General features: G+C 42.6%; 1 protein-coding gene across 3 annotated transcripts in view; it reads left to right on the top strand.

Annotated features, from left to right (window-relative positions):
- Window positions 1-24,092, top strand: part of FAM124A (family with sequence similarity 124 member A) — a 41,316-nt gene extending 17,224 nt beyond the window's left edge. Inside the window, exons 3-4 of one of the 3 annotated variants that reach the window (XM_068674140.1) lie at window positions 9,228-9,967; window positions 20,712-24,092. In XM_068674140.1, coding sequence (XP_068530241.1) covers window positions 9,228-9,967; window positions 20,712-21,314 — 1,343 coding nt within the window. In that variant the 3' untranslated portion in view covers window positions 21,315-24,092. Of the gene's footprint in view, window positions 1-9,227; window positions 9,968-20,510 lie in introns of all 3 variants that reach the window. The other 2 variants (XM_068674130.1, XM_068674119.1) reach the window with 2 other exon arrangements.
- Window positions 24,093-25,196: the final 1,104 nt, after the last annotated feature.

The raw sequence follows: 25,196 nt of genomic DNA, 5'->3' as shown, positions 1-25,196 counted from the left end.
ACAGGGAAGCTTTGATAAACACCGAGCTATCGACTACCACACAGTCCTAGTAAAAAATTACAGAAAAGATCTCAGAGAAAGTTAAATGGGCTTATGAGGTGATGTGGATTGTATTTCCCTGTGTGGAAGCGTTACTGCTGCTGTCCCAGAAAACCACAAGGAGCTAGGCAGCTGTTTAGTGGGTCTTTCACCCTGAGCAATGGGTTGCAGGAAAGATCCTGACACTCCCAGATTCAGCTGCTACAACGATGAAAATGATCTGAAAATTGTTGAGACATCTGTCTGAATTGTTAAAGCCCACAGAGGGAAGCTAAGTAAATCTGTCCCATAATAAATCTGTCAGGCAACTCCTGGTTCAGAGGCACCAGTTATGATAGGAGGGGAAAAGCCATCGGATTCACCGAGTCGAATGGCAAAACATTTGTGCAGGCTGAAGCTGTTGAGGCAGTTCCTACTAAATGCTCGCTGTGTTGACAATGCCAGTCTAAATATCTCCTTTGCTCTGAAGCTGATACAGGTGATTGCATAGACAGGCACAAATGTGGCAATGCCAGACCATGCCTCAGGGCTCGATCCCATGGTTTATTTGGGATGCGTCCCTCCTGTAGATGCTTTGTGGTGGCTCCTGCCTTTGCTCTGGCTCGGTTTCCCTGCCACCTCCTTGTGAGTGCAAGCTGATTAAAAGAAACCTTCCTGAGAATTAACATTTTTGGCCAGATCCGTTCTCTGACTGCCACCAGAAGGAACAATCCTGATTATTCCTTGTCTGAGTCTTTCTTTCCAGTCTGTTCAGCAAGCTGTTTCAACTCGCAGCTAGATGTGACACATGGGAAGCAGTGGAAACACTTAGCTGGGAATAGCAGGGGGAAGAGTGCCAGCAGTGAAGTCTTAAATTGTCTTAAGCCAATCATAAAATCACACTCTCAGTTAACTAGAGTACATTGTGTGAGGTATGGAGCTCACTGTTAGACCAAATTTGTCAGCTGCTCAAGTGTACAAGTTTCTTGTGGTGGTTTTTTTTTTCAAATGCCATGTTCTTTCTGTGCTTTTATAAAAAAACATATTTTTTTACAATCTCAGCTTTATATAGGAGACAGATTTGAAGAAAATGCAATGCTTGCAGTCAAAGGACTTTAAACTATATGTTGCTGGACGCAGTTTGAGTGCTGACATGCGTAGAGTGCAGCCTCTGATTTATCGGGGATTGCTGACAGGACTTTTACCGAATTACCACACCTTGCAACTCCAAACACAGGTCTGAAACTAATACCAAAGATCAGTACCTGGGTTCTTGCCCAGTAAAACAATCCGTATCTTTATTTCGGAAGACTTTATGATTGGAAAGGACTTACATCTTTGCAAAGCTTAAGCTGTCTAACGTGGAAAGCTGGAGTCATCTGGAATACTGCTCTCCCTTAAAAAAGTGGGGCAACTTTTTTCAGTTCTACATGCAATAGAAAATACCAATAAGACAAATTAATGTAATGGTTGAGCATTGATAATTAGTGCACTTTTCCTGTATTTTTCCACTGGACTGAATTTAGCAGCAGCCAAGGCTGCTGTGTAGAGTCCCATGCTTTGCCTGGGCGATGCAGCACCAACAGCATCACTGAACTCACTGGGGCAAACCTGGTGAGCAGCAGCTAACCACTATGATTGACTTCTCCCCAGAGGGTTTTCTGCTTATTGTTTCTGATATATACAGAATAACAATTGCCAGCTGTTCTCCGCAGATCAGGAATATTATTCAGGGTGTAAAAAAAAATTCACTTACTGTTTCTCATATGGGTATCGGGTCTCCTGTGAGAATTAATCGCTGTGCGATGGAGCCATTTGAGCCCCTAGATGGGGAAATAGAGGTAGATTGTGGCTTTAGAGTGAAGACAGGTAAGGAAGATGCCAAATCACATGAATCCCTTTTGTGGTATGGACACACAGACTGGGCTAAGACTCCCAAGACAGCTCTTGAATTGTGGTGAACTCTGTGGGAGGGAAGAGGAGAAATTAAAACAATCGGCCTCCAGGAGAATGCCCCTAAATTCCTAGCATAGTACTATATGCTAAGCTTCCCCACTGTAGCTTACATAGCTTTTCAGTGAACATTTGCCCCAGACTGCTCCAGGTATCAGGAGTACCTAAGTACAGGGCAAGCACCACAAGTTGGACTGCAAAGTACTCTTAGAAAAAATGGTTAGAAGGCCCTGGCACCATCATAATAGGTGGAAGAGCAAGCAGGCAGGGCTGATTTAACAGTATTGCCAGTTTCTGCCATTTTACCACTAGTCTCGATTTAGTAGTGACTGTCCCAGAGATGTGTGAGCACATCAGCACTTTGAGGTTCTTCTTTTTCAGCCAGCTTGTAGCTAAATCTGTGGTGCTTGCAGAGAGCACTGAGATAAGACCTCAATTCTCCCCAGAGAGTAAGTACCTGATAAGGAATTTTTAACAAAAAAAAATCTGTTCGCCTGCCTGAAGATCCCATACACTTTTTTCTTGGAGTTGGGGGTCTTTTTTTCTAGATGCTTAGTATACAGCAAGGCACAGCCTCTGTTTTGACATGCCTGTAGGCAGCATAAAACCTAGATAGAAAATACAGGATTTGCAAAGAGAAGGCTGAAGCGTGAGGGATGCAGGATTAGACAGCTAAAAACACACTGTAGCACACCAGTCCCTTTCTTTTTAGCCTGTTTTTGAAGAGAAACGCAACACAATTGTGCCATTTCTCTTCAAAAAAAAATCATTTTTTTCAGGCCATTGCTCACATTCGACAAATTTTGGTAGAGAAATAAAGGTCTCAGAGACGTTAACATCCCACAGGTTTCATCAGAACTGGAAGAAAGGCAGAGGAAAAAAAACCTTTTGCCTTCAGGGATTAAAAAGGCTGCAATGTGTGTTGAAGCCATTAGTTTTCTCAACCTACAGCTGGACAGTCAGCTTGCAGACAACACAGACGTATCTTTACACCAAGTGTGAACTGCTTCTTGTCTGCCAGGTAGTTAGGGAGTAAGTGAGAAGGCTGAAGCACTGGGAATGAGGAGTTGGGGGAAACAGGGACTTAGGGTGCATCTGTGAGCTAAGGAGCGCCTGAGGGTTCACCTTGTAGTGATCAGCTTGACTAAAGGAATCTGAAAGTTGCTTTCAGAGGACGTAATCACATCGTTCAAGAGTATTTCTTCTGTAGTGGTTATCACTAAAGCACGTCTTGTTTGTTGACAAAGTGGTACAGCAAGATAAGCTACCAGAACGAGAGTGATCTTCAAGATAAGCACATAGGCCCACAACCTTTTCCTGTGAGTTGCATAGCTAGGGAATGAAGATGGAAATGCAGTGACTTAGCTCCCACTACACTTGCAGACAGTGGAGCACTGTGGGCTTAATCTCAGGTTTGATTCTGACCCTGGGCATTGACTACAAAAGGAGTCCAGGACGCCAGTTTCTGCTGGAGGGACATCCATTAGGTTCCTAAACTTCCACAGGGTGACTCTGGGCTGCAGTGGTTGAGACCCAGAGAAGAAAGGGAGAAAGAGGGCTTTTTACGGTTCTGAAGACCAGCTGAGATGGCACCAAGGACAGGAGGAGCACAAACAGGAGAGCAAGTCAAGGTGCAGTTGCACGCTCAGCTTAAGACATGTAGCTACAAAAGTACCCAGGCCAACAAAACAGAGTGAGGAGCACATGGAGGGGTGAAGGAGGGAGAGCGAGATGGCCCCTATCAGCAGCAGCTTAAGCTGAGCATGAAACAACACCGTTAGGTAGGTCAGGGCTGGTGGGGAGGCATCGGGTTTGTAACAGCAGGTGATGAGTTCATCGGGTCTGTAGCACAGCAGGGAGTTTCAGCAGCTGCTGCACCATCTAACAGCAAAGGTACCCCACGGTGAGATCTGCCATTGGCTTTGCTCGATCACGCAGTGCCTCTGTGGGCATCAAGTATCACTTTTTAATAAGATTCAGTCCTGCAGGGTTGGCTGCATGCTGTATACTAAGGGCAATGACATCTCCTCGGAAGGCTGTTCATATTAATGCATCAGAAAGCTTTTTATCTCCATCGAGCAGATAACAGGCTTCATTCTCCAGCTTTGGTTTTCCTCGATACCTTTTATTGAGCCCTACAGCAGCCAGATAAAAGCACAAAGAGCCTAACATTATGTGCCTGTCTGGAGGAGCAGATTGACCATTTTGCCCTGCTTGTCAGAGTGCAGGTCTGCTATGCATTTTCCATACTACCTTAGCAAGGATGGAGGAGTGAGCATCCTGGCACCATTACCTCTGTTAGAGAACATTCAACTGCAGCTCCACAGGAAAATGCTGCTCTGATGGGAGTGTGAAAGAGGTTTCTCTTCTTGTCACAGTGCCATGCAGAATATCTCCTTTCTTATCGCTTCTGAGCATCCCTCGTGAGTTTGAGGTGGTGTGCGAAGCAGGACATGCTGAGAAACACATTATGCTGCAGTCCTGCATTTGCCAGATGACATGAAACAGTGGGAAAAGAGAATGGAGGAGCTGGTGAATCTGTCACATCCCGCCTGTTCAAAAGATTATTGATGCTGCATAATTCATCAAAGCGTGACCTAGCAGTGGGTTCTACTGCCAGGGGTGGCCAGTAACCACGTCTGTTGCAGCTGCCCACAGAATAATGCTCCTTGTTTGTGAAAATAGCCTCTGTCTGCCCAAGAGCCTTTCAATTAACCCACCTAAAAGGGTCAGTCTTGGGTTAGAATCAAATGAAATGTGAAGGTCCTGCTCGGTGAGACACGGTACCATTTCAACATCTATTTGTGTTTTGGAATGGAATTGAAATAGGGAAATACTGAAATTATCTGTGCAACAAAAATCCCAGGAAGACTCAATTAAGAAATATTATAGCGATTTTCTTTTTTTTTTTTCTTTCTTTTTTTTTTTCTGACATTATTCATATGAGGAGATGTTGTGTTTCGTTTCTTTGTTTAGTTTTTTACATTCCCAGAGTTCGAATATTTTTATTTATTAGCAATGAACAAAATATGCTGATCCGTAATGTTCAGTTTTGAGTTTTTTCATTACCTTCTGCTGGCAATTATTTCTTGGTAACGAAGCATTGTTTGATGGGTGCTGCAATTCTGGAGCTTGGTGTGTTTGTTCTGATCCTCTCTGACTACTCTCAGCCTGAAATATTACTGATGTAGTGATGAAGGGATCCAGTCAATCAGGCTGTAGGAGGCTTAGACAGAGGCTCCCTCAGTTTGGAAATGCACTTTCCTATGCAGAAGCTGGGGCTGGGATCCGGTCTGACTAAAATCTCTCTTTGCCCCAGTCTCCATCCTAGCTCACATACCTTCCAGGTTTGCCTAACCCTGTAGGTAACTCTTCATTAATATCTCCTGGTGAGCGTGAGGGGTCTTTAGGTCCCCATCTTGATTCACCAAGACAGGTGTAGGAGAGATGTTTTGGGTGCTCATCTCCCTCCTAAACTCTGCTACAGGCCGGATTTGGGCAGTTAATGCAATTCCAGCCAAGGAAGGTGAAGCCAGGAAAACCAGATGTCGTCCAGATTTATGAAATGAGGAAGTGTTTGGAGCACTACCCCAGAAATGGACAGGTCGTCATGCAGGACCTCTCCAGGGGGAAGGTAATCTGGGCCTTCTTGTAAAAGAGGGGCCAGGCTGCCAGCCGCGGCCTGATAACCGCAGCAGCCTTTCTGCTGGAGGAGTCCTAGTGCCAAAAAACAAATGCAAGAGGGAGATTTCTCTACCCAAGCAGTATCCAGCTGGCGTGGGGAACCCTCTGCCCATTCCTTCTAGGGATATACGGCTTCTGAGCAGCTGGGTACTGACCTGAAGTTACATCTGCTCGTGCAGCTTTGGCACCACAAGCCCTACATTCCTGGCCAGCTTCAACAAGGACGGCGTTACCCAGATACCAGACTCTGAACCTCACGGCATCTCCCAGGGGCAGCCGCTGTCCCCCCACCCTCCACCCTTAACCCACGGCTTCCCACGTTGCCCATTTGTGTCACTAAATGGCCACAGTCCTGTCCGTCCCCAGGACAAGGCAGCCTGAATTTCGGTGAAGCGGCTGGCACAGACTTGACAGCGCCCACTGCTTTTGGTCAGGATGTCTTTTCCTGATGAAAAGATCCCAATTTCTGGGCAGAGAAAGGAGGGGAAGAAGAGGCACAGGATGAGACTGCCATGCTGCTTTGCAGGACTTCCTTTTTTTTTCTCTGCCCAGCAATATTGCACCAGCAACACAATAAAAGCAACACATACCAGCCCATCAGGAGCTCAGTCACAAAATACCAGGCCACCTTCTGCTGCCAGCTTTAGGACATCAAGTGTGAGAGCCCTCAGCATTTGGGCTGTTTGCTAACAGCTTTAACCTCTCCTGGTGGCAATGCTACCTAGCAGATGAGTAAAAAGTCTCGGATTGTGAAATGCTCTTTCAACCTTGATAGCAATTACCTCTTAGCAATGTTGGTGCTTTGCTAAGTCAAAAAGAATTAATCCCCTTCTGTCATAGGGGGAAGAAATGTCATAGCTGTGAGAACTGCAGAGCTTATTTCCAAATAGATGTCTCAGCATTTTGATATTTTCCGTGGGATTAACCGCTAACACAGAAGGGCTAATACATATGCAGAGCTTTCATTTGCTTCTGTGACAATTTGCCGGAGGGCGAATTGAACTGTGTCATGAGAAATGGTGCCATTTCTCCCCTTTCCCTGTGAGTTGAAGCAAAGAGCCTTGTTAGTAACACAGAAACAATTTGCAGCTTACCATCAGCTCAGGGGAAGTTTATCTCAGCTCCTTACCTCTCATTTCTGATTCTCTTCAATTTCTGGTTTTCTTATCAAAACAGAAAGGGCTGCCATTTTACAAGCACAGACGCCACATAATGAAAGGTGTAAAAGTGGCACCCATACTGCAGAAAAAGCATCCTTGCTAACAAAAAATATAGTTACTGAAGCTCTTTCTGTACTGATTTGTTACACTTTTCCACCTTCAGCATAGTTAGCTGCTTCTAGTTAAGGAAAAAAAAAAAAAAAGTGCTTTTCACTGTTATATATATAACCCTAACTGCTAATTATGGTTTTGTGCAGTGCTTTGGTGGTCTTCTGAGGCTGGCTCTCTGAGCATCTGGTGCTGATGGGCACAGGCAGCAGCATACTAATACTGGTGCTGGCTGCAAAATGAAAAATGCTTCAGCCCATTCAGTGTCCAGGCACCACGCTGAGCAACGGGAGGGCAGAAAAGCCACGCTCGGGGAATTTTTTTTCTTCGATTCAGAGTAAGAAGCCCGCAGCAACGATGGCTCTTTGCTTCGCATTGTTGTGCCCAGGCTTCTTTCAAAGCTGCAGTCATTTATATGCATAAATATCAAGCCTGCCGCTTGTTGCATGCTCTGATAGCATTTGTGTGACAAAGGAAACGGAGGGAGAAAAGAACTGAACATCTTCTATGCCAGTCTTAAAAAATGAATGGCTGCGTAGCTATGGCAATTATTTTCTTTCTGGTTTTATTAGATCACTGTCCTCTGTAATTTGTTTTGCCTTCCTGTCCTGCTGTCCCATGCAGAAGGCCATGAGAGGGCCTCCCCCCCCATACCCTTTGTCTTTCTCCCACACTGTGACTATCCACAGGGGATATCTCCAAGAATTACCTACCAGTAACAATTGTCGCAGCGGAGCCTCTTGCTGTTTACTGACACAGATTTTTTTCTTTTGCTTCAATTTTCTTCCATTAACCAACTGACAGAGTCACTCTGCATCACCCATTTCATGCAGAGATACAAAAACTCCACAGTGGTGTTTTTTATAATTTCCTTGGGTTTTCTGTATCTCCCCTGGGCAAAAAGCTTGTTATTTGTTCTGCATGCCATATAATTCTGCAGCATCTAAACTGAGGCTGGTGGTGTGCTTACTGGACATCTCTGGAGAGCTGCACAGTTGCATCTAGCTTTTCTCTGTGTCTTGCAGCTATCCTGTACTAAAAGACATCTAAAACACGCTACTTGTATAGTGCTGCTTTTCCATTAAAGCAATTGCTGAAGTATCACAGGAATGTTGCTCTGACGCCAGGATGGAGGAGGGAGAGGTTCATACAATTGCCAATAGGAGGGGGAACAGCCTGTGAGACAATCCCTCTATTAAATGTGGTCTGCACAATGAAAAGCTTGGGAAGCCTTTCTAAGTCTTCACACACTTAGGCTTTGTGCCCAGGCCTGGGGTCTCAGACATGTAGGTAGTTTCAGAACACCGCATAGAGGGAACCATTTCAGCAAAAACACCCCGATTACCTGCATGATTTATTAAACTGTCTTGGATGTCTCTTTACATGCTTCTCTCTTGGCGTGCAGCTCCAGCAGAACAGAAGTGATAATTCCACCCCTGCCCTCCATCCAGCCATTGCTCTGCTGCTGCGCTGTCAAACAGGTTTTAGGGACAGCAGCACACACAGCCCCTTTGAATGCTCCCAAGGCAAAATGGGGATTTCTTTTTTCCCTTGAGTAAGTGTAACTTTTGTGCTTCCTGCTTTTACCAGTCATCCCTAATCTTATAAAAACCTTGAAGCAATAGTATTTTTAGTAATGATTGTCTAAGGATATAAACAGTGCAGGATTTGTAGGGAGAAGTAATATCTTTTCCTGAAGAAGGGCTTGTCTGCCTGAAGACTCCTCTGTTGTTTTTTTTTTCCCCAGCTGTACCAATTGGTCTAACAAAAGATATTGCCTCTACCTCTAAACTTTGCCATATTTATTAAAACAGTTGCCTTCAGGACACAGAACGGTTTAACTTGGTGGAAAACTCCAGTGTGATAGAGTGGAGTTCAGCGGTGCAATTTCCATGCCCCAAGCCAAGTGGCAAATTAAAACAAGATGGGATGAACACTGTCCACTCCAATCGTTCTGCACATCATTAGTGTCCCTTCCACCTCAACTCTACGTCAATATTTTTGTCTTTCCTACCTCTTAGCTGTAGGAGTCAGCTCTTTTCTAACATAGAAATACACCATGGATAATGTCCTTTGGGTCCTATCTCAGTAGAAGCAGCAATTGTTATTGCATGTTTGATGAAACTTCTCTGTCTTCTGATTATTTTCTTGGTTGCTTTATGACTGCACATTATTTTTGCTTTATTGTAGGTGAGCCTGAGAGAGGTGAAAAAAAATCCCAGTGTGTCTGAGTAGATTGTTTCTCCATCAAGGAAACGAGTGGGTTCAAAATCTTACAGGATGTTTTTCTTTTTACGCTCCCAGGTGAACTTTCTGTGGAAGACATACAGGACCCATTCCTCGTTAGTGTGCATATTATCACCGACCCAGGTGAATCCAAGACTCTTCAGCAAGCCATCGATAAGCTCCTAGCCTGGATCCACCCGGACCTGCAGCTGTTTCGAGTCTCGGAAAGACGCGTGTCCAAGAAGCGCAGGAAGCCAGGTAAGGCTGGCGCTCCTCAGCCTGCCCTTGCCGTCATTCTGTTCCTGCAGGAGGAGTACGGAGAGGAGCCCATCCTGCAGCTCCACGAAACCTTTCAGCGGCCACCTTGGCGTTACCACCACACAGAGCGAGTGCACGGCAAGTTCCTCCCTTACATGCCGTGCAGCCAGGACTTTTACACCTTGGCTCCCGAGACACCTCTGTGGGCCATTCGCCCGGTGCACTACGGGAAGGAAATTATCCGCTTCACGATATACTGCAGGAATGAAAACTACACCGACATTCTCAAGTTGTATGAGTTAATTCTGAAAAGACCGGTATGTCAGAAAAAAGCAGACTTTTGTGTTTTCCCTGTCTATTCCAACATGGAGATAGACATTCAGTTTTCTTTAAAAAAACTTCCAAAGGGCCAAATGCCAGTGCCAACTGAGTCAGCAGTGCTGGAATTCAGAGTGAAGGATGTTGGACAGCTCGTTCCTCTCCTGCCCAACCCTTGCAGCCCAATTAGTGAAGGCAGGTGGCAGACCGAAGACCACGATGGAAATAGGATCCTCTTGCAGGTAAGTCCAGGAGCCGAGAAATAGAAGCACATTTATTGCCTTTGTGCAGAAAACCTTAACCTAGAACAGCAACCAGAAGAGGAGGCTTTTCTAGTTCTCTACTCTAGGTGAAAGAGGAAGGACTTACTGCTGAAGAACTCAAAACCCCTTGCTGTGTGTGCAACTGCTCAGGAAGGCAGTTGAGATGCTATCCAGGTATCATTCAACCTCAGTTTATGCAAAGAATGATTTGAGATGAAGTGGCTAGTTAAAAAAATGAGGGGAGAGGGAATTACGAGCCCAAGTGGAGAAATGTGGCTGATGGGTGTAGTTTTATGGGAAATACGGGCACGGAACTGACAGTTTTATAAAATAGCTCTCAGTTACAAGATTTTTATGGGAGACAAGCAGAATTCCTGATGGTACACATTATTTTCTATAACCAGTTTGAAAAAACAAGGTGACAGGCTGTACCTCTCTTTTTCACAGTGATTATCAGGATGAAGGTGGAGGAAAGGAGGTGAAGGAAAAGAAATGCAGCCTGGGAGATATACTCCCACAGTCTGTCCTCTCAAATTGCTCTCAGGTCCTCATAACCAAGTCCAAAAAGAGAATTTATTTGATAGGACACCTGTAGGTCTGATATCTGGGCAGTGCATCAGCATACACCACATCCAAGGGAGTTGAGCAGGACAACAAGCAGCAAGCTTTCAATAGCTCCCTGCTCTGCGAAGGGATACGTCTGGCAACGCAGAATGAGGTTCACATGCATTCCTTCACAGCAGAGGTGAAGGAATTTACTGCTGCTTAGTTTGTGAAACAAGGAGTACAGAGCCTCACCTCTAGAAGACTGTTGTTCGGATTTTGAAGTAGGGTATTATTATTTATTTTTTTTGGAGTGCATTTCATTCATGAGCTCAGCTTCCCCACCTTTCTGCCAAGGTAGCCACCAGTTTGTCAGGATTACTGACTGCATTGTAGACGTATCTGTGTCAGGCTGAGATAACTTGTAAACATAAGCTTTCAAGAGACACCACAATACCTTTAGACAGCACCTACTTTAATCTATATCCCTTTTTCCCCAGTGCTTTTTTCTGTATGTGTGTGGGGTTTTTTAGTGTTTTTTTTTTCCTTTTTTTTTTTTTTTGAGGGGAGGTAGGTGTTTCCTATGTGATATAACTTTGATTTATGAGATCTTTGCACTGATTTCAAGTAAATTGAATGGAAAGAAAAATATAAAGAAAAGAAAGCAAACAGACCTTGTAAATAAGGCCTTCAATTTCCAAAGAGCAAACTTTCTTAAATAACAGGCACTGGGCAGTACAGAGTTAAAGTGAGATTGCCATACAACATGCTGAGGTAAGCTTTGCAAAGTTAAAACAAGATTTTTATCATGTGCACAAAAGAGAAGAATGAAAGCCTGTTAAGTATGGCCTCCAAATGTGATTGATTTTCATTTCTGTTTTCAGTGAGGGTGGTGATGCTGAACAGGAGAGCAAAGTGGTAAATTGGACTGAGGTTACAGAACTGGAAATTATCACATAGAATCATATAATCATCTAGGCTGGAAGAGACCTTCTGGAAGTGGGATGAGGCAATACAAGTTTAATATAAGCAAAATGGAGAAAAAACAGACTTTGTGTCTAACATGAAATTGTAGTCATGAAGTCTGGGCCCTGGTATACATACTTAATAATTTTATACAATCAGAATTAGAATCAGGAAAATGTCCTGTTTGTACTCAGACAACTACAAATCACTGTGCAACCTGCCCATGACAAGGGAAATGCAATCTCCAGTGTGTTTAAGAGTTCGTATTTTCCTAAGGAGCATGGGCAGTGCTTGCACCATTGCTCAGGGTACCGAGGGTCCCACCTGTGCTCAGTCCTGGCCTCCAGAAAGGTGAATGTGAAGAGGTGCAGCTGCAGGGAAGGGCTCCCAGCATGTGCAGAAGAATAGAGACTGCCCTTACCAGTGCAAACTGAAGGAGTAGGGCCGTGGGAGCCTGGACAAGGTCAGTCTGAGGGGAGCTCTGACTGTGCTCTGAAAATACATCAGAGCCTCAACAGGAGGAAATAGGAAAAGGCAATTTCACCTACGTGATTCTTCTGGCATGGGAACAAAAAGCTGCCGATAAACGGATTTAAGTTGGCAGTTGTTCATATTGATGGGCAGCCACCCAGGGGGTGCGGACAGGTTAATACCTTAACTTGAGTCAGGGTGCTCAGTTAAGGAAAAGGAATTACGTGATGGGGTATGGGTTATAGAAAGCATTTGATTTGGTGATCCATGGACTCCTTATATTCTTCAAACTCGTTCTGAGTTAAAAACAAATTATAGTGTCTACCCTTTAAAGCAAGATACAGGACTACCTTTCGACTTCTCATGAAACAGTGCTTTTAACAACATTATCAATGCCACAGCATCAGTAACAACTTTCACCTCTTTGCAATTATGCAAATCCAAAGAATGACTTCATCATAGTTTCCAGCCTGCACATCAGGGGTGCTTAGCAATCATTGGTGTTTTTTTATTTACTGCATATTGGTACTGTACTTTCCACAGAGTAAAATTACCAATTGTGCCCCAAATGGTTGATTTATATCCTTGTTAATAACAGGCAGTGATTAATGTTTGAAATTGGAAGATACTTCCATGATTAGACTAACAAAATGTGACCTCTGTGTTTTTGCTTGTGTGCTTACAGGGACTGGGAGACTTGCCAGCCAGGTTGATCCATGTTCTTCAAAATTGCATTTTGCAAATGGAACTATCAAGGGGCAGAGATAAAGTCAGTGCAAGCGAAAATAAAGTTATTCATGGGCAGGATAAGTCTGTTCAATATCATAGACCTCAGTCCTTCATTTGCTTGGAAGCTGTTCAAAATTCCTTTGTCACAATAATTTTTCCATGGTGGCAAGTTAGCTCTGGGGTGCACCTCTGTGCCAGCCAAGGTGAAATGGTAAGGAAGACTTAAGAGCATGTCCACACCCAACAGGAAGACACCCATGCTGCTTCACCACTGCTACACCCAGAAGCAGGAGATGTGGAGGCACTTTTAAGAGCAGTGGGAAGAATACATAAATATAGTAGCTAAGAATATACCATATCTTGGTATATGAAACATACTGCTAGCTTTATAGGTGTCGTCCAAATTCCTGGTTGCCTCTGGACATAGCACAGAGTGCTAGTGAATTTGCATGACTGGCAGTACAATGTGGGAAGCAGGAGAGGATAATAAGTGATGGGCTGGCTTGGTTGGGAAGCAAGGAGTAGTGAGCAGAGAGAAGAAAGAAAGTGCACAAATGGGTTCTTTAAATTAGGAGAATGTCTGTGGGTAGCATGAGGAAATATAACATAAAAATATAATTTTGGCAGAATTTCCCAGACACTCTGCATGGAGTGAGGATGCAGACATATTTGGGGGGAAGGTAGGCAACAGACAATTAATATCTCTCTAGGTAGTTACTCAGTGCTTAAGCATAAAATCTACTGCCATTTTAGATGCCAAAGGGTACCTGAGACACCCAAAAGAGACCTTCTGGCAGATTAGACTCAGAACCTACAGGAATGCCAAGCAGGCAACCCTAGGAGATATCAAAATGGACCAAGCACCTATGCTCAGGCACCTCAGTCATCCTGTAATAACCAGTTTCTTGCTGAAATCCCTCCCCCTCCACCATCTCCAGTACCAAGAAGCAGATAATACTACCAACAAGCCAAGATAAATAAAAAATGCCAAGAAATGTCCAGTTTGCCGTAAGTCTTTGCTAATCCTGCCTGAAGCAATGTAGTCAGATCTGGCATTGCAAGGCTATTTATTATGCTGACGACCCTATATTGTTTATGGAGCGGCTATTTTCTGCCTAGTGTTGCTTTACAGAACATTATTGAAATTATGGTGCAAATGTTAACTGATTGTAGCTTTTAATAAGAGGCATTTTTTAGCCGATTTGCTGAGGCAATCAACCAATGTTTTTCTTACCTATACTGGGCAACTGTAATCTTGAGTTCATAAGTGATATAAGCATATTCAGGAAACCTGCTTTATTAACTGAAGCGTTGGTTCTGAGAAAACATTGCATGTGGCCCCAACCATTACATCTCATTAACCTGCTGCTGTGTTACCTGCAAGCTCAGGTCTCTGCTACCTTGGAAATTTCTCCATCACTCATCAGAGTGTACAAAATTACTATTACACATCTATGGTTGACCAAAATTCATCCCCTAATGGTTTCATGAGGTCAGCTGCAGTCATTTATGTACAAGATCGGTATCTTATTGTTGCACGTGTCCTTGGAGTTGCCAGAAGGCAGTCTGGGTGTGCAGATGGGTCCCACCTGCATTTTGTGAGAGGCATTTGCAGTGCAAAATTGCTGAAAATGAAAAACAGCATGAAGGTTACAAGCCTACACAGACATCAGCGATACGTTATACAGAGAAGGGATTCAAATGCTTATAGCTGAAAACCTCTATGTTTATTCAGTGTAGGATATACAGGTGTCTGTGAGGCTTGTGAGCTCATTACTTCATCCCCTTTTGTCTGGGGCCATGAGGAGAACAAAAGTGCCTTTATTTCCTCAGGTTGCTTCAAACATGTACGTGTCTTCATGAAAGGTGTTGTTGTAGTCAAACTTCATAGTCAAGATAGATGAATGCAGAAATCAGGGAGAGATTTTTCCATGATCCACAAATTCTGAAACATATTTTAGGCTGAGGGAAGGGAGTAGAGGTAGTGCTGTCATGGAGAGCACTAGTGCTTGGCCGTAACTGAAGCCAGGAGATAAGACAAGAGGACGCTGAAAATGCAGAAAATACCCTGTGTTAGATATATGGGCAGCAGGGATGGGCATTATTGAGCTGCTAAGGGTCAAACCTATTACCAGATCCGAGGTTAGGACTAAGCTCTTCCTTTTATTCTCCCAGCCCCAGCTGAGAATAAAGGAACGTTTTACTTTCCACTGCAGCACATACAAGGGTTTGCATGTCAAGCCTATCTTGGCCAACAAGAGCCAAATCTTAGAGGCTCAGGGTCCACTTCTGTTTCTGTTCAGAGGTTCAGGACACAGATCAGTGTGGTCAAGGTGAAATTTACTTCAGAAGACCTTCTAAACCCTGCCAGACCTCATGTGGGTCTGCAATTCCTATCTCCAACACAAAGCAATGTTAATTCTCCTTCCCTTAGTTTACACTTTGGGTACCATGGTGGTCATTCAACATTCATATGATCTTGAAAAAACATATAAATAATCCAGGAGCATTAGTCAATCTTCTTCCTTTTAAGAACATTGGGCTTTGTGGCACCTCTGTCGTATGGCTCTGCCTGAAGCATACAGCATTTAGTCTCTTAAATTTCAGAAAACTGAAACGCTTTTGTCTACTTGAAGTGTCAACAGGTTCAGTAAAGAAATGGTTTAACAATTTTTAAAATGATAAACTCAGGTCAGAGTGGATGATAGAAGTGTATCCATATAGACTTACGTTCTGTTAAATTATCTAGTCCTTGTTACTCAAAATCTGGGAAATAAAGGAAAGAAAGCACGGCCTCACAATTGCAGTCTTGTGTCACTACGGTTAAGCATATGTAAAAGAGAGAAAAATAAGCAAGTAAACCAGGAAGCAGAGAAGGGGAAGAGGAAAGACAAAAACAGGCAAAGGGGGGGCACTTTGGAAGATAAATCTTTGATCTACAAGAAGGAAAATGGAGGTGAGTAAAGAGCTTCAAGCTTGCTTAAATTGATAGTGCAGATAGAGCAAACCAACACAAAAGAAGAAAGGCAAGAAAGCATAAAGGACAAACAAGGACATATAAAGTCACCTTTGCAAAAATTTCTTTAGGGGCAAAAATTGACTCAATCAAGTCAAGTGCCTTAATCTGAATTAAATAATCTGTAAATCAAATGCTGGCCTCCCATTTTCAAAATCTTGCACTTTTTTTTTCCTTTCCTTTAGTGGCTTAGGTGTTCGATTCTTCTTAGTGCTAATGATTGCTTCTGGTGGGGATACAGCTGAGTCAGTCAGTAATTCAAATGGGAGGTTATTTTTAATTTTTTTTCTTCACCCCAAGGTACTTTTTCTTTGTCTTCTCCATTAATGCAGTTATCTTTCATGGTGTGGTAAGATCTCTGATAGCTCCACACATCCAGCAAAATCTCTTGACAGGGAATATCTAATGTTACAAAACACTCATCCATTCTGGTTTTGTAAACACATGACATGCCACTTTTCAAATATTTTCAGTTCAATTTTAAATCACATTTGTGGATTTTGCCTTGTGATATTCTGCCCTTCTGAATATATTGTACCTTACAAATAAGACTTTTTTATGGTGATGCTAAGACTAAATTTTGCCACCTTTTCTCCAGTTGATTTTGTTTTGTTTTGTTTTTTAATTTTTTATCTATATCAGTCCCACTGGTTTAAATACCACTAAACAAACACCATTGTGCTCCTGAGCACATGCTGGCAAAATCTGAGTTTGCAATGCAACAACTGAATTTCTCGTTGTGTACGGACCATTTGACTAATTATAATCTTTTCCTTAAAAAGCAGATAACTTAAAAGAGACTACAGGAGTATTTAGGATTTTTCTTCTCCAGTATGGGCAGCCCATGTGAAGTTGAAAGTACCTCTCTGTTCGCCCCAGGTTGTTTATTGCATTCCTGGATATTTGTCATGAAATTCTTCCGCAACCTATTGTAATGCACAGAGACTCTAAATCCTTCCTGGCTTCACAGAGATTTGTGCAGAGATTACAAATGAGGAGCAGATTAGCGCTAGATGAAAAAACCCGTTCTGTTAGAGAGCTAATCGATTGAATCCTCAGCCAGTTCTGATACACGTATTTGTGGCAGGGCTTGGCAGATCTCCCCCTGTATTTGGAGTCCTTACCAAAACCAACTTTCCTGGTGTGGTGGAAGCTGTGTTGGTGACACAGCCATTTAGATAGTCTATGTTGTCACCAGCATCTCCACCATGCTTGCTCCTAATGCAGGCAGCTCGGTCAGGCTGTGGTAAGGTAGAAGGCAATGTAGAAGGCAATGCAGAAAGCAAATGATGAGAAGGCTGCAGAGACTTAAACAAAGAAAAGAATTCATTAAAAATACAGCCTGTGGGACTTCAGAGCCAAAGGAAGAGTTGAAGAGCAGGGAGAAGGCTGAATAAAGAGGATCCATCACATGAACATCCATATCCAGTTCTGGGGTGGAAGGAAGGAGTATGGTCAGTGGGCTTGGCACAGGGCTAGGAGCAAGTTTTGCCTGAGTTTGAATCCTTGTTAAATCATGGAATCCTCTCTGTGATCTCTGACAAGCCACAGAATGTAGATATAGAAAAGTCTCATTAGTCCACGTAATCCGGTTCCCCACAATACGGGATTATTCTGTAATCTTTTTTACTGGTATTTCATGAGATGGAGCGCTACCCACAGTATGTGTAACTATTAGAAACAGCTCAAAACAGCTATTCTCGTGTCTGTGTTTTATTCCCAAATTGGTTAAGACGAATTGGTTTCCTAATGTCCAGACTGAGCCTCCCCCGGTGCAGCTCTGTGCTGTTCCCATGTGTCCTGCCGTGGGTTCCCAGGGAGAAGACAGCAGTGCCTCCCTCTCCACTTCGCCTCCTCAGGAAGTTGCAGAAAGCAATGAGGTGTATTTTTTGACAATAAATAAGAAAAACAAATTATTACCATTGTTTAAATACATGAGATTCTTAGTGGTGTGCAGAATACCTCCTGTACACACCAAATCAAAATGAACACATGGGAGTTATCTCTGCAGGATGGTGTATAACTGTAGATGTTTTTTTCTGTGGGCTACAGTCTGTGTTCTCATTGTAGTCAATGTATGTACTCAAAGGGTAGGTACTTACTACAGCCCAAGGATCTGTAGAGCAATTCAGCTAACCTGGTGCAGCAATCTGGGGAAAACTGAATTGCTCTCCAGGTGCCACTGACTGTGCTAACTGGACAACTAAATCCTACTTGTGATTTCTGTGGGATCTGTTTTACATATACAGACAGGTGGTATGGTCTGCTCAAGGTAAAGGAGAGGCTTTCATACTGCCCAATGCTCTTGTGCATGTGTTAGGTCTGTCCCTCAAAACCTTGTGTTTCCTTGTAGTTTTGTCTGAATGGTTACCAGTGCTTGTGGTCCCACAGACCCTACCCTTTCACAAACAAGAAGACTGCACTTGCTTGCATCCTTGGTTTCTCTAGATGCCTGATCTGCTCTGTTATCAACAAAATCTGCTAAAATATAAAGACAGCATGGAAACAAACCAAGATCAGGCAATTTGTGATATTTTCTCTGAGAGGTAGGAAAAACATGAGGTACTTCTGTTGGTTCATCAGGAGTAGTGCCTGATTCCATGCAGTGTATCTGATATCAGAGCTACTGCTCAGAAAAAAAGGAGCACCCTTGCTTAGTGCAACCAGCAATACAATGAGGGGTACCTTCTTCTATAAATTTGTCTGAATGGGGTGATCTCTTTTGTACTTGAAGGATATCTTATTATTATTTCTGGGTTACCCAGAAGTGTCTTCAGCTAAGAAACAACTAGTATTTTCTTCATAGACACAAGTCTTTTATCTTGTTGAATGAGTTCTTAAATTAATTAACTCACCAATTGCATAAATAAAGCAAAGTTGCATGTAGACATCAGACATGACTTCTGGTAATGTTTTGCTGACAATTTAACTCATTTTATTTGATACTTTTGCAGTATTGATTCCTTATCAGTTTATCAAACTGCTGTAGTACTGTGGTCAATTTATTCATGAATTCATTTAAGTCCTTATGGCATTAAAGAAAACAGCTTATTTTATTACACAGAAATAGTTTATAGATTAACATACCTCATTATGGATACATCACAATGTATATATTCAACTATGATGCCTGAGTGAGTTCCTAGGGATTGGCTGTCCTATAAATCACCTCTAGCTAGGCAATCACAAACAAGCAAAAATCTTTTACAGATGTGAAAAATCTTTTTTTTTTTTTCCCTGTAAAATCTCTTCAATAAAAAAGAGAAGATGGCTGTGACAGATCTGGGTCACTAAGACAATACGATGTGCACTAGTGAGATGTTAGAAGCAACAACGTATGGAGTTCTTTTAGAGAAAGAGTATACAACAAGACCTCCTTGGCTGCCAGGCCTCATCCCTTTCTATCATGCCATGTAATCTTATTTCGTAAAACAATCAAGCTTCATCTTTATCAATTTGAATTTTTATTTTTTTTTCAAAAGTCATGTGAAGTGTTCCAGCTGAGACCTTACCAGTGTTGTATGCAGCACATTAATACTTTTTTAACTAACTTGAGACAGCCCAGAATTATGTTTCTCGCAGCCTTGTCACTTTAGTGGCCAAGATCCTTAATTCTTTCTCCTCTGCTGTTTCTGACTGACAAGTCCCGTAGCTGAGATTATTGTTTATTCTCAGTGGTGTGTTATTCCACATTTTCCCATTAGTTCCTCGCCCTTTTGGAATGGAAATTTAGTGTTTTGAATTATGTGAAGGATTCTCGTAAGAAGAACCTAAATTGAAATTTTAAAAATGCAAACTTCTAAAAGCCTTGCTTAGATAAGTGTGATGATGAAAAATGTTATCATTGCTCTGACACTAGGGGCTCAGTTTAGTTATCTGCAAGAGTGTCTAACCCCATAGGAAGGCCTCCTGACCTCCAGCTGCTTCTTGAAGACATTGACTCTCCATTTCTAACAGCTGCTACCCTTGTGCAAATGCTCAAATATCTGGCAGGTAGACAGCTGAATCTGGCTCAAGGGGTGAGATTCAGGCCCAGATTCAGATCAGAAACATCAGGTCTCTTCACTCTAGCAGTCTAAAGAAAATTAGGTGTCTAAAGGTCAACCACCGACCTGATCTAGTGGGTGGCATCCCTGCCTATGGCAGGGGGGTTGGAACTAGGTGATCTTTGAGGTCTCTTCCAACCCAAGCCATTCAATTATTCTATGATAAAGCTGTCCTTAGATATTTTATAGAGCAAGTGGATTCTGAAGCACACTGCTCAGCCACATGTAAAAGAGAAAATGAGACAGAGCTGAAAGAAGTGGTGTATTCCCATTGAGATGACAGAATGTAGTTGCTTGCTAAAGTTGCTTTTTGATGTCTCAGAGGAAAAAATAAAAACGTTCACCACAGTAATGAAGAAATAAGGAATGAGAATGGTAGTGCCATCCATCTGCGATTTCTTCATTTTTGTTCTTTAGATGTCTCTGTGGCAGTAAAGTTGGAAGGCAGAACATGAATGAATCTGAGCAAGTCAATAGCAAGGGAGGATTTTGAGCTAGTGTAATTCAGCCTGCAAGGCAGGGCTCCTCTACCATTTATTCTTGTTGTCTTCGAGGCTCCTTATGTAAATATTTGGGATTTTGGCAGGGTGGTTTCTCTTTGTTATTGAAGTGAAACATTTGCTGTGAGCATACTGAATGAAGTCTGCTTCATAATTATTTGCAGTAACAACTCAGCAACGGAGACTTAGCGGTTGTAAGGCTGCCAACTGTGTATTAATATGATCTTCTTTTCCCCCCTCTCCTGCTGCAGCAAGCACGCAGTTGGTGTAGGAAGTCTGCAAAGCAGAACAAGCAACCGTATCCATCTGTGTCAACAGATTCCCGCCTCACCACTTTGCCAGGCTTTCTTCCTCAGAGCCACCAGCCTGTCCCTGAACAACCAGAAGAAAAGAGTCAAAACAAGGTACACCACGCAAACGGCCTTGGTCATCATCTTGGTTTCTCCCAGCAGGACTTGAGGCACGGTGATGGAGGAGACTTCACTCGCAGATCCAGCAGTGCTTCCAGCATTTCATGGTCATTTCAACGGAGCAAGTCTCTGTTCTGCTTGCCCACGGTGAGCACCTCTCCAACCTCAGAGACTGCTCATTTCAGTGAACCGTTTCAGTTTTCAAGTACTGGGTCACCTGCAACCAGGTTGAAAACATGGAGGTGCAGCCCCAGGCTTAACATTGATGATTTGGAGGGTGCACAGGAGACTGACGTAGACACGGGGAGGAAGCTGTCCTTCTCAGACCTGTCTGTGGTCTCTGCGTACTCTGCCCTGAATGGATTTTGCAGTGACTTGGAAGCCTCTCTTCCCCCACAGAAGCAAACCCTCGGTACGACTACACAAGCTGCTACCAGTGGGAGGCCTGTATCTGTCATGTGCAATACCTTTGAGCCTGGGGATGGTTCGCTGCCTTCTCTCTCTGAATGGTCTTCCAGCTCATTTAGGTCAGCATCTTTCTCCAGGCAGCCCAAACAGCCCTCGAGAGCAGCCCCTTGTTCTCTGGATGACTATGGCAGCATTTACCCAGCTTCACCAACCAATGAAGAAGAATTTTACATCTGAGGTTCCTCTCTCCCAGGGCAAATGTGTTCTTCTTCTGATGACCACGGTGGGCCTAGTCTGAGCTTACAGAAATTTCCTCACAAAGAAGAAGGTGGTGAAGCAGAGCATGCTAAATATTTGACGAAAGCGCTCAGATCCTTCAGAGATGGGTGTCCCCAAACCATGTACTGTAAAGCAGTCTGAGCTGGTGCCCAAAACCTCTGTCCTGGAGGAGGTGATCTGTACAGGGGCTTGTCTGTGGCAGTGCAAGGTGGATGGTTTCTGTGACTGACCTTTGGACTGGCGGTGAAGGAAATTCCAGAAAGATGTAAAATAATACAATTTTCTTCAGCGGAAAAGGAAGAGTAATTTGTGACACCAAACTGCTTCAACTTTTCTGGGAAATTATTTTAACTATGGAAAGATACCAGGAGAAAGAGATCTTCTTTCCCTTTTACAGGTTCCAAAGGCAACTCTGAGGACAGCAGGTCCCAGCAGCACATCTCCGGTAGCCTCAAACAAATTTTCAGTGAGGACACACATGGTTCCTTCTGACCTCTGAGAGTTTACAGTACTGAGGGGGGAGAAGCTCCATTTCTTCCACAGGGAAGAGGAATCTCCACTGGATCTCTTTATTTTGACAGCCCAGGGTATGGAAAGTGCCAAACAGGAAACCTTACAGAACATTTTCTACCCATCTCCACATGAATCCCATTCTTTCCAGCTGTGACTGTAGTCTGAAGCACTCGTGCAGTCAATGGTAACCTAAGTAAAAAATGTTTACTACTTCCAACTCAGGCAATACAGAGTTTACCTTTTTGGAATGCAAAACAAGAGACATAACCCAGCATTTTTATATATTCCTACACCACTAGTCCTGAATATATAGCGACTCCCTGCTTTTTTTAGGGGTTGTTATTTTTTCTGTTAAAAATAATTGATGCAAAAATGTATTCTACATATTTTCAGTGCAAGCATACTTGGTTTTGGGTAAAACACATTTTCTCTCAAATAAATCTATCCAAAGGGAAAACAAGTCAGATTTGACTGGCTTTTCAAGTTATATTTTTAAAAGACACCTGCTTCATAACCTGGTTTGCTCCAATTGAATTGTTATTAATAATAATAATAAATAAATGAATAAATAAATTGTAAGTACAAAGCTATTAATATGGCAGCTAAGTACCTTCAGCAGGATTTAAGTCAGATTTATGGATTGATTATAGTTCTGAAAACTTCGGTGCCAGAGATGTGGCACTGACTGCAATTCTGGTGTAGCCAGTAGGAAAGTGACCCTGATAAAAGGTATATGCTTAATGCTGTATGTAATCTATATGCAGGTGCACGTGCTGAAGACCTACCATGAGAGCATTGAAAAAAATGCATTTGGGAAGAAAAATGTTTGTTATATTACCAGGGATTTTTACTCAGAAGAGTTGCTGCTTTAAAAAATAAATTAACACACATGTACTCTAAAGTAGTTACAAGAAGTGAAACAGCTCCCCTGGCCCATTGTAATGATTTAAGTAAAAACACAGTCTGCACAAACAATTCTGGAAGAAAGTCTGAGGGAAACTGAACACAGCTTTATAGGGGAGGAGGGAGTATTCCATTAAACTTGTAGCCCAAATCCAGAAGGGGCCAGAGGGACTGTCAGAGCCAGTAAACCACTCCCTAAGGCTTTCTCTTTTTCGGTTATTTTCTCCTCATAGAGAAGGAGACGTCAGGCTGAAGTCCAAGTCTCTTTGTGAGATGCTATCGTAGCATGTACCAGAGGTAGGGTTGTCTTCTGTACTAAATACCATGTATAAATAGGAAATTCTGTTCAGCTCTAAGAACACAGGAGATTATCGGCCTTCTCCTGCCCTCATAACTGTTTAGATTTACTGCAGTTTTTGGTAAATCATTTTCTTTAAAAACGTCTGGGACCAGAAGTGGCACCAGTGAAGGATTTGTCGTGGTATGCATGTGTTTACCTGCTCTATAGTCAGAATATGTGTAAAACACTGTGAGGTCAGACCAGCCATGGTTTCCAGCAGCTTGGAAATCCCTGTGTGAGCAGCAATGCTCAGGACAGCCCAGGTTCCACATCTTTTCTGTCACATTTATGGTAGTAAATGATGAAATAGCATTGCATGTTTATTGGACTGCCATTTCATCAACACTAACCACTTCCAGATATGACAAACAGTATAACGTTGGTTCAATACTGTTAAAATTTTAGTGTTTATTATTTGGAAGAGGAAAAAAAAATCTTCTCAAAATATTTTAATAACAGATAACATTTGATCTGAACATGAAATCAAAAAGTCTTCAGAGAGCTGTTTTCAGCTGACATATCTGTTAGACCCTGGAATCAGGCCAGCACTCAAGCTCTTGACAAAAACTCACTGGGGTTTTTAATGAAGAGGAGGCTTTGAAATGGCTTTCAGCATAGCACATGCATCTGGGGGCCATCTCCTGACATGGCAAGAAGTGGGTACTGGAAGTCTACAGACAAGCACAAGATAATTTTAAGTGTCAATCATGAGGTGCATGTGTGGTATTAACCTGCAGCTCCACAAACATCTAAACTCCAGATTTCATCCCATTGATCCTAACAGGAAGAAAGCTGAACGAACTTCCACGGACTCTGAATTTACGGTGTCCCTGTTGGTTGTGTGCTCAAATATTTCTGTTCTGTTTACTGATACTTAGCTAGAAATGAAGGTTTTTATTGTTTACATTCATGGTGCTTGTAACCAAATTTTGGGATAACTGAGTGTACCATTGTCAGGAAAAGCAGTGATGATAGTGTACTTTTTGTCTGTAACAGGGAAAGCCAGAAGTTGAAGAGTGTTTCACTGAAGGTTGTATTCATTGTTTGTCTTTCCATTATTTAGGAAGGGGCTGATCTCTTCAGAGAGCTGAATATGCACAAATTTCATGACATTTATGTATCATATCATTTTGGTTAACTTATGAACAATGTCATTTGAGAACTGCAGGTTTTTCTTGGGCTTTCTCTTCTTCTCACCCCAGAACGTGTTGCTTCTGTTAAATAAAATAGAGACAAAAAAATCAATTTTGCTGAACCTTCTATGTGCTCATTTATGAGGTATTGCAGACTTGCTGACTATTTTAACTAGGCTTCAAAATGAATGCAATGACACAAGCTGTCCAGCTCTTGGCAGTGCCTGTCAGTGGGATAATTACAAAATAAACATAGCAAAAATATTTTTATGTTCAACTCAGCTTTGCCTCTGCAGACCGGATCTTTTGTTTCTCATTTTATTATTGTAAATCATTTGCTCCAGTAAAGCTGAATGATGCAATAGGAGCTGTGACAAATACTGGTAACCCTGCATACTTAAACCCTATCTTGGTTTGTTCCATGTATGTTGGTCTTCATAACAGCTTTTCCCCATTATTTCCATCACTGTGGTGTTATCTACTATATATATATATATTTATTCTCCTCATGAGATTTGTCTGCATGTCAACATTACATTGTACACGCAAAGCTATGTAGGTTTGGCTTTGTTTAGTTTTTATGGTTTTATGGTTTAATGTTATGGGTTTTTTATATATTTATATGGCAGTTATAGAACTGTAGAAACATCAGAAGTTGGAAGAGGCCTCTGGAGGTTCTCTAGTCCAAAGCAGAGCAGGCTCAAACCTCAAAGCTTCAAAGTCAGATCAGGTTGTTCAGGGCCTTGCCCAGTCACATTTGAAACCTCCAAAGATGGCAATTTCACAGTGTCTCTGGGCAACCTATGCTAGTGTTTAGCCACAGTCATGGTGAGGAATTATTTCCTACTCTGCACTCACAGTTTCCCATGTTCCAACTCCTGATCTTTATCTCTTGTTTTGCTATGTACTGCTGAGAATCTCTAGCTCTGTCTTCTCTTTGATCCCCCTTTT

Source organism: Anas acuta, chromosome 1 (assembly GCF_963932015.1).
Source record: "Anas acuta chromosome 1, bAnaAcu1.1, whole genome shotgun sequence".
NCBI classification, from domain to species: Eukaryota; Metazoa; Chordata; class Aves; order Anseriformes; family Anatidae; genus Anas; species Anas acuta.
This window is presented reverse-complemented; position numbering and strand designations above follow the sequence as displayed.